Source organism: Theropithecus gelada, chromosome X (genome assembly GCF_003255815.1).
Source record: "Theropithecus gelada isolate Dixy chromosome X, Tgel_1.0, whole genome shotgun sequence".
NCBI lineage: Eukaryota > Metazoa > Chordata > Mammalia > Primates > Cercopithecidae > Theropithecus > Theropithecus gelada.
Window position 1 is genome coordinate 116,013,290 of NC_037689.1, and position 14,269 is coordinate 116,027,558.

Sequence of the window (14,269 nt, forward strand, 5' to 3'; positions counted from 1 at the left end):
TTCTTAATTTAATTTTTTCAGAGACAAGGTCTTACTATATTGCCCTGGCTAGAGTGCAGTGGCACAATCATAGCTCCTTGCACCCTCCAACACCTGGGCTGAAGCGATTCTCCTCCTCAGGCTCCCAAGTACCTGGGACTACAGGTGCATTCCACCACGCCTGGCTATCAAATAGATATTGAATGCCTTGTTAAGACAAGGTATTAGCATTGTGAAGGGTAGAGAGAAGTGTCAGATGTAGAGCTTAAAACCTTTTTGGGACAGTGGGCTGGGCACAGTGGCTCACACCTGTAATCCCAGCACTTTGGGAGGCCGAGGTGGGCTGATAACTTGAGGTCAAAAGTTCGAGACCAGCCTGGCCAACATAGTGAAACGCTGTCTCTACTAAAAATACAAAAATTAGCCAGGCGTGATGGCGTGCACCTGTAATATCAGCTACTCGGGAGGCTGAGGCACGAGAATCGCTTGAACCCGGGAGGCAGAGGTTGTGGTGAGCTGAGATCACACCGCTGCACTCCAGCCTGGGCAACAAGTGAGACTCTGTCTCAAAAAAACCCAAAAAAACAAAAAAACAAAAAACCAAAAAACAAAAAAACACCTTTTTGGGGAGGTGAGACACACACTAACAATAATTGTTTAAAGATGGTACAGTGACCAAGTGCTACATGAATCTAGATCACTGTGGCTTGGGGTCAGAGAAGGCTTCTTGAAGAAGGCGGGACCTTGAAGGAAGTGAATCAGAAAGAAGAAAAGTGAATGTGCCAGGTAATATGTATAAGGCAGAATGGTTAGGTGAAGCTGAGTAGTCATGGGAGATGAAGTTGGTTTGGTCCTTTGGTATCACCTTGTGCCTCCATTTCTCTTCTGTAATATGGAGGGCATAACAGTAATGACCACACAAATTGTTACTTAGGATTCAATGAAATAATACAAGGAAAGCACTTAACCAGAGACCATAATGCACAAAGCACCCCACAGATGTTAGCAGTTGTTGTTATTTTATATTATTAGGGTTGTGGGAGGGCCTTGAATGCCAGTATCTGGCATGTGTGCCTTATTATGTGAGTAATTGAGAGTCATTGATTATTTGAGCAGTGTTATGCCGTGCTGAAATACATCTGATAAAATAATTTGTGTTTAATGAGAAAGGTGGATTGTAGACCCCTCCTACTAGACTTTGCTTTAAATCAAATAGTTGAAGAACTCTTCAGTGCCCAGATTTGGTAGAACTATTTAAGAAAAGCTATTTGATTTTTACTCAGTTTCTCAGTGGGTAGGACAGTGTCATATATTAAAACTTGGGCCCGGGTATGGTGCCTCATGCCTGTAATGCCAGCACTTTGGGAGGCCAAGCCAGAAGAATCACTTGAGGTCAGGAGTTCAAGACCAGACTGGGCAACATGGTGAAACCCTGTCTCCACCAAAAATACAAAAAGCTTAGCCAGGTATGGTGACACACACCTGTAGTCCCACCCACCTGAGAGACTGAGGTGGGAGGATCACTTGAACCCAGGAGGCTGAGGTTGCAGTGAGCTGAGATCGTGCTACTGCACTCCAGCCTGGGCGACAGAGTAAGACTTCATCTCGAAAGGAAAAAAACAAAACAAACAAACTTGATAGGACTGTAAATGACATGAGGGAGAGAGGTGAGTGATGTATCAGGTTACCAACGTAGTGGTAGGGGATCTTCAGCAGGATGAAGTTCCTGGCATTCTGGTATTATTACTGCAACTCACTTTTCTAAGTCCTGTGGTTTTTTTCCTCATTGTTTCTTTCATTTTTGTGCAGAACAGTTCTAAGACCCAGTGTGTCTCTGTCTCTCCTGCTTTCTCCTTTTCCTTGCTGGCTCTTCCATTGTGTTCTGTCTGAGACATTAGGCAGGTTCCCCCACATCATTTCTACATTGCTCCTGGCCTACCTACTCCGCCTCTAAACCTTTGAAGCATCCTTTCTAAGGGTTTCTAGTTCATGCAATTTAGCAGTAAATAATTACCCCTCTAGGTAACACACAATAGGTAAACACTCTTGGGATTTGTTGTATAGAATGATAAAAGATTTTCCTACTTTCTTTTCTTTTCTTTTTTTTTTGGACACAAGATCTCGCTCTGTCACCCAGGCTGGAGTGCAGTGGCGCAATCTCTGCTCACTGCAGCCTCTGCCTCCTGGGTTCAAGCACTTCTCCAGCCTCAGCCTCTCAAGTAACTGGGATTACAGGTGCACACCACCACGCCCGACTAAGTTTTGTACTTTTAGTAGAGACGGGGTTTCACCATGTTGGCCATGCTGGTCTCGAACTCCTGACCTCAGGTGATCCACCGGCATGGGCCTCCCAGAGTGCTGGGATTACAGACGTGAGCCGCCACCCCCAGCCGTTTTCCTACTTTGAGGATACTAAGTGCTCCAACTTTCCTTCCTTTGTTTAATCTTTGATGCAGCCGAATGACAAAAGGCCTCTGTTCCTGCTCCAGAAGGAGTTCAAAAAGGTTGTCATCTGGCCAGGCACAGTGGCTCACACCTGTAGTCCCAGCACTTTGGGAGACTGTGGGTAGATCACTTGAGGCCGGGAGTTCAAGACCAGCCTGGCCAATATGGTGAAACCCCATCTCTACTAAAAATGCAAAAAAAAAAAAAAAAAAAAAAAAAAAAATTAGCTAGGTGTGGTGGCATGCGCCTGTAATCCCAGCTACTTGGGAGGCTGAGGCAGGAGAATTGCTTGAATCTAGGAGGCGGAGGTTACAGTAAGCCGAGATCATACCACTGCACTATAGCCTGGGCAACAGAGCGTGGCTCTGTCTCCAGAAAAAAAAAAAAACAGTTTGTCATTCCAACAGCTTGGGACCTTCAGCAGACTTGGCAGGACCTGATCCTATAGAATCAAATCCTTTGGCTTGTTCTCTGTTTTATTCTTGTGGGTGGTCTGAATGGGCCACTCTTCACTGAGTAAGGTGGGGCATTTTCGGCTGTGTTCACCATCTAACAAAAATAATAAAGACAAGGAGGAGGAGGAAGAAGAGTATGGGCATTACAGAGAAACGCAATTGTGTTGGATGAAACCACTGGAGAATCTGCTGGGGAATCTGTGCTGGAAATGGGATTATTCATTCATTGTTTATTCATTTTGAAGCATTTTACTGAGTCCAGGCATTGTTACAGGTACTGGGGGGATAACAGCCGTAGATGAAACATGAAACTTCATGGGCTAGAAAGAGATGGCAAATAAAACGGATAGATGAATAACATATTTGTGTAGGGATCACTCCATGAAAAAGACATAACTGGGTGCTATGATGAGGGCAGGTGGTACAGAAGGCCTCCCAGAGGAGGGGAGATTCAAGCAAAGACCTGAAAGGAGTAAGAAAGTAAACTGTGTGGATAGTGAGGAAAGAGGATTCTAGGCTGAGGAAACAGGAAGTACAGAGACCTGAAGGAGCTCACTTGAGATATTTGAGTAACAGCAGATAAGCCAGTGTAGCTGGAGCAGAAAGATTAGAAATAGAGTCCAAGGAAGGCTGGGCATGGTGGCTCATGCCTGTAATCCCAACACTTTGGGAGGCCAAGGCGGGTGGATCATGAGGTCAGGAGATTGAGACCATCCTGGCTAACATGGTGAAACCCCATCTCTACTAAAAATACAAAAAAATTAGCCGGGCATGGTGACGGGCGCCTGTAGTCCCAGCTACTCAGGAGGCTGAGGCAGGAGAATGGCGTGAACCTGGGAGGTGGAGCTTGCAGTGAGCCGAGATCGCACCACTGCACACCAACCTGGATGACAGAGTGAGACTCTGTCTCAAAAAAGAAAAAAAAGAAAGAAAGAAAGAAAGAAAAAGAAAGGAAATAAAATCCAACAAGTAATCTGAGGCCAGATCCTGTACAGTGTTCTGGGCTATGGTGAGGATTTTAGATCTTACTGTAAAGTAAGATGGGAAGCCATTGGAGGATTTGGGCAAGATTCTCTTTGTAGCCATTATCCTATTCTGATTTCAGTTCTATCAGTGACTTGCCTATGTGAACTTTTTTTTTTTTTTTGAGACGGGGCCTTGCTCTCTCACCCAGGCTGGAGTACAGTGGTGTGATCTCAGCTCACTGCAGCCTCCACTTCCCGGGTTCAAGTAATTCTCTCACCTCAGCCTCCTGAGTAGCTGGGATTACAGGGGTGTGCCACCATGCCTGGCTAAGTTTTTGCTTTTTTAATAGAGACACGGTTTCACCATGTTGGCCAGGCTGGTCTCGAACTTCTGACCTCAGATGTTCCACCTGCCTCGGCTTCCCAAAGAGTTGGGATTACAGGCATGAACCACCGCTCCTGGCTGCCTGTGTGAACTTGAACGAGCTCTTGGTCCCTCAGTTTGCTGTTAGGTAAAATGTGGGTAATGATACTTATCCCCAAGAGGTATTAAAACAATTAGCTATTGGTTACAAAAGACTTGCAGCCTTCGAATGACAGGTATGGTATAGAATAATTACCATTATTCTGTATAGTCGTTATTTTAACACCTGTCTTCTTTTAGAAATGTAAAAAAAAATCTCTAAACTTATACCCTAAATAGCTGCATTGTAGAAATTTTTTAAATGTCCAGGAAGTTATGTTTCTGATTTCCCTTTGATTTCCATGTGAGAGATTTAGGATATTCCTTTCTTCTTTGCAAAAGAGATCTTAAAAGCTTCTCAGAAGTTGAAACCCAACATATATCATAAAATATTAGAATGAGAAGAGATCTTAGAATGTGTTGGGCAGAGTCTGATTTCTACATAGAGATGACTTTTAAAAATATTCCTTACTGTCCAAACTCTGTGTTTCCAGTGTATGAGAAATCACGTGGGGAGAGTAGCTTCCAGGCTAGGAAGGCTGCTGTGTTATTTGTTCAAGTTGAATGAAATTATTTGTAGATTGTGGAAAAATGTGATCTTACAGATCATCTGGTGTGATCTCATCATTTTACAAGCGAGTAAACTGAGAGAAGCAGAGTCTTGAGGACAATTTCACTGCTGGTTAGCAGGAGATACTGGCTGAGAATCAGTATCATAAGACTTTCAGGCATCTGCTCTTTCTGAGTGCTCTTTCAGGCATCATGTTCTCTCCCCAGATTCATAAGCTACCTACCCTTGTGTCACATTTAGATATAATTGCAATGTTACAGGAAGTGATTTGCTGTAATTTCATATCCCTATCTCCATTGTAATGATGTGCTTTGCTAATATTGGAAGTGGTGGCTGCCACAGAATTTCTGTGCTTGGTGAGGCAGCTGTACATGAAAAAAAAAATTTCCCAGACTATAATTTGACTGTATGCCACAAATGTTTTGCTCTGTATTTTCTCTTCTGCCTCTCTCTTTGTTGCTGGCTGTTGACTCTGCAAGTGGATTCTATAGGCTGTCCCACTGAAGCAGCAGAATTTCGGTTTTAGATTTGAACAATTTAAATCTAAATTTTTTCATATTTTTTTCATGTTACTTTTGGCCTGAAAGACGTATTTTAATTTTGTTATAGGTAATTATTGTGATAACTTTAAAAAGTAATGTGTTACACAGAGTTAGTGCTCATTACATGTTTATTCATTTGAAATGACCTCAGCATGTAATTTTAAGCCTTGTATTCCCATGATTTTAATGATAGATGTGAACCATTGTCATGAAAATGAGCAAATAGGCCGGGCAGTGTGGCTCACGCCTGTAATCCTAGCACTTTGGGGAGCTGAGGCAGAAGGATCCCTTGAGTTCAGGAGTTTGAGACCAGTGTGGGCAACATAGGGAGACCCTGTCTCTAATAAAAATAAAAATAAAATAAGGAAATATACATATATCATCACCATTACGATTAACATTTTCCTTTAATATTAATCTAGATTTCTTCCAGCAAACTTAAATGTGGATTAATTGAATATGAGAATATATGCATATGTTCTCACATATATGAGATATGTAAATATGTGAAAGATATAAATATGCCCACACATTCTCTTTCTGTTCCTTTGCATACTAATACAATAACATTTAATTGACTGGAATTGCAAAACAAGGTGATGTTTTCTGCTTGGACTCTTTTTTTTTTTTTTTTGAGACGGAGTCTTGCTCTGTCTCCCAGGCTGGAGTGCAGTGGGGCGATCTCGGCTCACTGCAAGCTCCACCTCCCGGGTTCGTGCCATTCTCCTGCCTCAGTCTCCTTAGTAGCTGGGACTACAGGCGCCCACCACCGCGCCCAGCTAATTTTTTTGAAGTTTTTAATAGAGACAGGGTTTCACCGTGTTAACCAGGATGGTCTCGATCTCCTGACCTCGTGATCCACCTGCCTCGGCCTCCCAAAGTGCTGGGATTACAGGCGTGAGCCACCGCGCCCGGCCTGGACTTTTTTCTGTTGATAGCATATAGCCTACATGGCCCCTTCCTGAGCTAGAAACTGTAGCATTTATCAGTCTAACCTGTTAGGGTATTCCTTACACTGATATATATTTTTGTCATTCATTAAAAAATCAATGATATTTATACAAGTCAAAAATAACTATCAATGTTATTAATTTTTACTGGTTTTTTCTAAAAAGAAATGCCCCTTAAGGCTTTTATATATTTTGCTTGATCATACTACGGAGAAATAAATTGATGTTTCAGGTACTTTGCCAGACATTAAGTTGTTGGCAAGAATGACCTTGCCAAATAATACTCTTTGCATAATTAAAGTTCTCAAAATGATTGGGGATCATATTGGATAATCAGATGGGTGATTAAAAGTGACAAGCTTAAAAATTTTTTTTTTTTTTGAGACGGAGTCTCGCTCTGTCACCCAGGCTGGAGTGCAGTGGCCGGATCTCGGCTCACTGCAAGCTCCGCCTCCCGGGTTTACGCCATTCTCCTGCCTCAGCCTCCCAAGAGCTGGGACTACAGGCGCCCGCCACCTCGCCCCGCTAGTTTTTTGCATTTTTTAGTAGAGACGGGGTTTCACCGTGTTAGCCAGGATGGTCTCGATCTCCTGACCTCGTGATCTGCCCGTCTCGGCCTCCCAAAGTGCTGGGATTACAGGCGTGAGCCACTGCGCCCGGCCGACAAGCTTAAATTTTAAAGCCAGGTTCTTCAAATAAGACAAGATGCATAGGAATGCATTTCTTCAGTAATCACCAGGAGTCTATTTCCTAGCTGCTCTTCCCATCCCACCCTGAAGTGATTTCAGATCTATCATCCTGGGAAATTGCAACTTGAATAAGCTCTGCCTTTCACTGTGACAATTGCTTGACATAGCCTGCAGTTTGTGACTTACTGAAAGAAGCATCAATTCATCAGAGAGCTCCTAATCCCTTTTCTCACCTCTTTTATCAGGCTCTCAAAGTCTGTTTTTAGGGGAGAATAGAGGGACGGCATGAACTCATCAGGCAGTCCCCAACCTTTTCCCGTTCCTGTGGGCTTTGCTGTGAGTTGTAGCAACAGGCTTCTTCTTAACTCTTGTGAATCCCTAACTCCAAACAAACGGCATAGTTCCATTAGGACTGTTGATTTAAATGTCAGCACTTGGGGCGCTCAACAACTGGTAGGCAACTAATGAGTCTGTGCTTCTTGTGAGTGCCCTGTAAACTGGACTTTCAGAAGCAAGGACATTGGTACAGTGTAGATGAGTGCAGTAGGAAGTGTAGGTGAGATGGAAACATGTAATGTGGGTGTATACATAATATATATGTATATATATGTGTATATGTATGCTTTTTATATTTATTCTTGAATTCATGGTCCTAGAAACCAACTTAAAAGGATCTAATCATGGTTTGCAATTAAATGGGAAAAGAATGCTATAGTGAAAGGGTCAGGAGATTCAGATATCAAAATGCTTTATACATTTCAAAGTGTTAAATCTTAATTACTGTTCTCTAGGTATTTGATTAACTGAGGGTAAATCATGTGACTTTCATTCACTATCTTAAAAAAATGAAGATAATGATAATTCCTAACATCTTGTCAGGGTTGTCTGAAGATTGTCCAGGCACAATGCCTGGCAAGCCTTTGAGGTTTTTAGTTCAGAGAAGCTATTCAAATGCAATGTATATGTAACAAATGTATCATTGCTGGGTTTTCCCCACGTAGGTATTCAAGAGACGATATTTTTACTTGACCCAACTTCCTGATGGTTCATATATTCTCAATTCCTATAAAGATGAGAAAAATTCAAAAGAATCGAAAGGTTGCATCTACTTGGACGCCTGCATTGATGTTGTTCAGGTAAGGCCATCGAGGTAATCCTTCTCTTTTTCTAAGAGGGTGACTGATAAACAATATTAAGAACCCCAGATGGCTGGGTATGGTGGCTCATGCCTGTAATCCCAGCACTTTGAGAGGCTGAGGCAGGAGGATCACTTGAACCTAGGAGTTCATCAGCCTGGGCAACAAAGAGACCCCGTCTCTGCAAAAAAATACAAAAAATTACCCAGACATGGTGGCATATTCCTGTGGTCCCAGCTACTCTGGAGGCTGAGGTGGGAGGATCACTTGAGTCTAGGAAGTTGAGGCTGCAGTGAGCTGTGATTGCACCACTGCACTCCAGCCTGGGTGACAGAGCAAGACCCTGTCTACAAAAAAGAAAAGAGAAAAAAAGAAAAAGTGACTGGGTGCAGTGGCTCATGCGTATAATCCCTGCACTTTGTGAGACTGAGGCGGGCAGATCACTTGAGGTCAGGAGTTCGAGACCAGCCTAGGCAACATGGCGAAACCCCGTCTCTACTAAAAATACAAAACTTAGCCGGGTGTGGTGGCACGCGCCTGTAATCCCAGCTACATGGGAGGCTGGGAGAATCGCTTGAACCCGGGAGGTGGAGGTTGCAGTGAGCCAAGATGGTGCCACTACACTTCAGCCTGGGTGATGGAGTGAGACCCTAAAAAAAAAAAAAAAAAAAAAAAAAAAGGGAAAGAAAATGAACCTCGGCATTTTTCTATCTTGATTGATGGCATCTCCATCCTCCGAAACATCCACACTAGAAAGCTCAGAATCCTTTTCAGTGCCCTGTTCTTGCTCAGTGCCAATATTTAAATGTTTATCAGGTTTCTTTGAGTCTGGCTCTAAAGTGCCTCTTAACCTCTTACCTCCTATTTTCATTGCCCTTTCTCCGGTTCTCCCTTTTATCATCACTGGCCTAAAGTTGCGCTTTTATGCCTCCTGATTTCTTGTCTTGCTCCAGTTCAACTTCCTAAGATATAGATTGGGTCAATCATTTGCCTTCTCCAAATCTTTTGGCTCTTGATTTATTGTCTTACAGAGTCAACTCTAAAGCTTTTGCCATGACATTGAAGGCCCATAGTGATTTGGCCTCACTGTACTTTCTAGCCTCATCCCTCCTGAACTCCCTTGTGTATTCTGTGCTCTGGTCACACCAGGCTAAGCATTCTAAGGCGTTTCACACATATATGGCTTGCCTTACATTTTTTCCCTCTTCTTGCTACATGTAATTTCTCCGTCTATTCCTGTTTGAACCTTATCTTTTATGACTCAGCTTAAAGACTACTTCTGCCATGAAAAGTTTTGTGTGTCCTTCCTTGCCCTCATGACTACCAAGTAGAATTAAGCCCCACCTCTCCTGTGCTAACCATTTTGCTTTTCCTTCTGTCATACAACTGAGTCACATTCTAATTTTGGTTTATTCTACACATTCCTTTTGGGATTACAGAGACCATCTCTTACTCATTTCTGTTTCTTCTATAATAATTACCAGGGTTCCGCGCACAGTAGGGACTTAATGAATGTTTGTTGATATGAATTACTGAGGGGACACAGACAAAAACAGGGTGGGAAGTAGAGGGCAGAGAGATAATCTGAATGGGAAGTCAATTGACTGTGAAACAGAAGTCATTATTACAGAGCCAGGGTGGTGTGGTGGACTAGAAGGATGGGCTGATTAGGAGGAAAGCGATGTTAGTTCAGCACTCTCAGTTTACCTATATCTTCATCTTCAGAACTGTGAAGTGGGATTAGTAATATCTATATACTCCATCAAACAAGATTGTTGTGAGGATCAAATGAGAAAATACCTTTAGCGCATGATGCTGTGTGCCTGTAGTGCCAGCTACTCAGGAGCCTGTGGCAGGAGGATTGCTTGGGCCCAGGAGTTTGACACTGCAGTGAGATATGATCATGCCTGTGGAATAGCCACTGCACTCCAGCCTGGGTAGCACAGTGAGATCTCATCTCTAAAAGGATAAGTTAAAAAATTCTAATAAATGAGAAAACACTTTTTAAAAAGTACAAAGATCTATGTGAATAAAATGTGCTTATATGTATGATTATATATTATCTATTCATATATATGAATTCATATATATAAAGAAGACCTTTCATATCTTACTGGAAGAACAAGGCACACACAATTTCTGGATTGACCTTTCTTTGCAGTGCTTCCCTCATCTATTTATTTTTATTATCATTTGGAAAATTTTTTTCTTTCTTTCTTTTTTTTTTTCGAGACAGAGTATCACTGTGTTGCCTAGGCTGGAGTGCAGTGGCTCAATCTCAGCTTGGTGTAACCTCCACCTCCTGGGTTCAGGCGATTCTCCTGCCTAGAGTAGGTGGGATTAGAGGCACTCGCCACCATGCCTGGCTAATTTTTGTATTTTTGGTAGAGATGTTGTATAACTTTCTCCTTAGTTCGGTTGAAACCGGTTCTTGTCACATAACCAGGAAAGATTAGGCTTATGGACACATAGAAGGGTGAGAAGTGGAGTTTACTGGGTGAAAAGGAAAAATAACTCTCACCAAAGCGAGAGAGTCCTGCTAGCAGGTTTCCCACCTCACAGATTGAAGGTTTCACCGGGAACCCGTGGCTGTCTCCTGTCTCTGTCAGAGATGGGCTTTCTCCATGTTGGCCAGGCTGGTCTCGAACTCCTGACTTCAAGTGATCCGTTCACCTCAGCCACCCAAAGTGCTGGGATTACAGGTGTGAGCCACCATGCTCAGCCCCCCTCATCTATTTATGATACCGCCTCCCAAATATTTTCAAATGTATAAATCTTTATGACTTGAAACAGCAGTTTAATTTCATCCTTTCCTAGACTCCAAAGATTAGAAGGAGGAATTTTCTTGGTTCCTTCTTGAATAATGACCATGCAGTGGAAAATCATTGATTCATGAGCATTTCTTGAAATTAATGCTGTGGGATTTGAAAAGGGTAGTATGTCATTTCTTTTGTCGTGACAGAGAAGGTGGTAAAGTAAAAGAACGTATCAGCGTGTTTGAGAAAAGGAAGAGACTTATTTTCCTTGTGTGGTGGTATTCAGCACAGGTTACTTCCATGTATTTTACGCAGAGTCACAATTTAATGTGAACCAACTATGGTTCTATGGTCTTACTTTTTCTTTCTTTTTTTTACCAAGCCCTTCCTCCTCCTCCTCCTCCTCTTCCTCATCTTCTTCTTCTTCTTCCCCTTTCACTTCCCCTTCCCCTTCTTCTTCTTTCTCTCTCTCTCTCCCTCTCTCTTTCTTTCTTTTTTTGAAACAGAGTCTTGCCTTGTCTGGAGTTGCAGTGGCATGATCATATCTCACTGCAGCCTTGCAGCCTTGAACTCCTTGCTGCAAGGAATCCACCTTAGCCTCCAAAGTGCTGGGATTACATGCATAAACCACCATGCTTGGCCTTCTCTTTTTAATTTTTAATTTTTTTTTTGAGGCAGGATCTCACTGTATTGCCCCAGCTGGAGTGTAGTAGTGTCATCTTGGCTCACTGCACCCTTGAACTCCTAGGCTTAGATGATCCTCCCACCTCAGCCTCCCGAGTAGCTGGGACTACAGCCACGTGCCATCACGCCTGGCTAGTTTTTCTTTTTTGTAGAGATGAGGTTTCACCACTTTGCTCAGGCTGGTCTCAAACTCCTGGGCTCAAGCAATCCTCCCTCAGTCTCCCAAAGTGCTAGGACTACAGGTGTGAGCCACTGCCCCCGTCTTTACTTTTTCATTGTTATGGATATGGAATATTTCTACATATTTTGGGGGTACATGTGATAGTTCAATACAAGTATACAATATGCAAATGATCGAATCAGAGTAATTGGGTTATCCATCACCTCAAGTGTGTATCATTTCATTGTGTAAGGAACATTCCAAATCCACTCTTCTAGTTATTTTGAAATATACAATAAATTATTGTTAACTATGGTCGCCCTATTGTGCTGCTAAACTCTGTAGTCTTCTTTTATACTACTGTGATACAGTTGATACTATGCGTGGTAAAATGGGTTAGGATCTATAGTGCCTTTTATGGTGAGGCATAAATTAAGTATCAGATTTGTTTCAGGTCATATTTAAATTTTTTAAAGTACTGACTTTGAAAATCCTTAACTATTCAAGGAAAAGTTTGAACAGGCTGGACGTTGTAAAATATTTGCTTACTTTTTTGGTGGTACTTTGATTTTCTAAATGTGAAGGATGCCAAAAGGCCTTAAATGATAATACTTAACAAGTATTGTTTTCTGCCAACTTTATGCATAGTCATACTACTGTGCTCAGTCCTGAGGGGAACAAAAAATATATTTAACATAGTCATTTGTTGTCTTAGAGTGTCTGTTTCTTACTGAAAGAAGCAGTTATTTCATGAAAGTCTTGACGCACATATATACTAAGCTGAGATAAAAATAAATATAAACTAATGAAATCTAATAGTAAAAGGACAACTAAACTAACTGAACACATGCTTTTTTTTCCCCCTTCTAGTGCCCCAAAATGCGCCGTCATGCTTTTGAACTCAAGATGTTAGATAAGTATAGCCATTATCTGGCTGCTGAAACTGAGCAGGAAATGGAGGAATGGTTGATAACTTTGAAAAAGATTATTCAGATCAATACCGACAGTTTAGTTCAAGAGAAAAAGGAGACAGTAGAAACAGCACAAGGTCAGAATTTTAAAGTGATTTATTATTGAAGTAAAGCCCTTGTCTTTATTCCATGGAAATGTCCTCTGTGCAGGGTGAATAGAGAACTCTTAATCTTAAAAGTTGACCTGCTTCTTCATTAATAAGTGACTGTGGAGGTTGATAGACTTTTTAAAAATAGTTGATGCTGTATGGGCTCTGACACATGAAATATAACCAGACTAAAACAGATAGAAAATTCATGGCAGGTTTTCAAAAGTCCATTAAAGTTTTCCCTATGCTTTCATAATAGAAATTCTTTGCAATAAATCTAGTAGGAGAGGATGGGTGGGAGAGATAGTTAGGATACTCCTCTTAGGTTATTAGTAATGGTCTGTATGGTTTAGAACATCTGCTTTTAATGAATTTGCAGATGATGAAACTAGCAGCCAAGGAAAAGCCGAGAACATCATGGCAAGTTTGGAAAGGAGCATGCATCCGGAACTGATGAAGGTACATCTTTCATATGGCAGCTTGCCTTCAACTGAGATAATGCAGGATTAGCTATTAAAGTTTTAATGCTGGATTCCATTTGGCAATGTCATTTCCACGTTAAAAACCACAGCAAATTTGTGAAACAGGTAGAGATTGTAAAAGAAAAGTTGCACTCCTGAAGACTTACTTGTAAGTACCAACTGACAGTTTGAAAAAATCTTATTTTTTTCCGGACACCAAGAAATACTTCCAGGCTTTTGTGACTTCATTAATTTTATCTGCTAGTTCTTATTCAATTTAATTACTGTATATCATTCATAAAATATTCTTCAGAAGGATAATGATGCAGCTCATGCACATGATATTTAATCTATGACCAACATATGTTAATCTCACATGAAAATCATATTCTCTATATGTAAATATATGTGTATATGAATGATACAATCTGACAAAGATTATGCTGCTGTTTGAAGTCTGAAATGAACCAATTTTGAAATTGTAGAGATGATTGTTCTGAGTATCTCACCAAGATATTATATTCTGTAGACTCTATATTATAGTAGATTAGTAGGTTGTGACCCATTTATTCATTTAAATAATTGTCAAACCTATTTATATTTTTACTTTATTCATCTTCCTGGACAAATTAGTTATACAAATTTGGAAGCACTTTTTTTTTTTCTGTTTTAAATTTACCCCTCATAAACTTCAAAGCTATTTTTCAAAATTTAGGGACACACTCATGATCCTCTAATCTAGGATTTTTTTTTTTTTTTGAGACAGAGTCTTACTCTATCGCCCAGGCTAGAGTGCAGTGGTGCGATCAGCTCACTGCAACCTCTGTTGCCCAGGTTCAAGTGATTCTCCTGCCTCAGCCTCCCGAGTAGCTAGGATTACAGGTGCCCGCCACCACGCCCAGCTAATCTTTGTATTTTTAGTAGAGACAGGGTTTCACCTTGTTGGCCAGGCT

At 41.5% G+C, this 14,269-nt stretch overlaps 1 protein-coding gene across 2 annotated transcripts in view; it reads left to right on the forward strand.

Annotated features, from left to right (window-relative positions):
- DOCK11 (dedicator of cytokinesis 11) overlaps positions 1 to 14,269 on the forward strand; it is a 188,719-nt gene that overhangs the window by 57,934 nt on the left and 116,516 nt on the right. For both annotated transcript variants that reach the window (XM_025373267.1, XM_025373266.1), the window contains exons 7-9: positions 8,061 to 8,195; positions 12,666 to 12,843; positions 13,235 to 13,314. In XM_025373267.1, the coding sequence (XP_025229052.1) occupies positions 8,061 to 8,195; positions 12,666 to 12,843; positions 13,235 to 13,314 (393 nt within the window). The remainder of the gene's footprint in view (positions 1 to 8,060; positions 8,196 to 12,665; positions 12,844 to 13,234; positions 13,315 to 14,269) is intronic.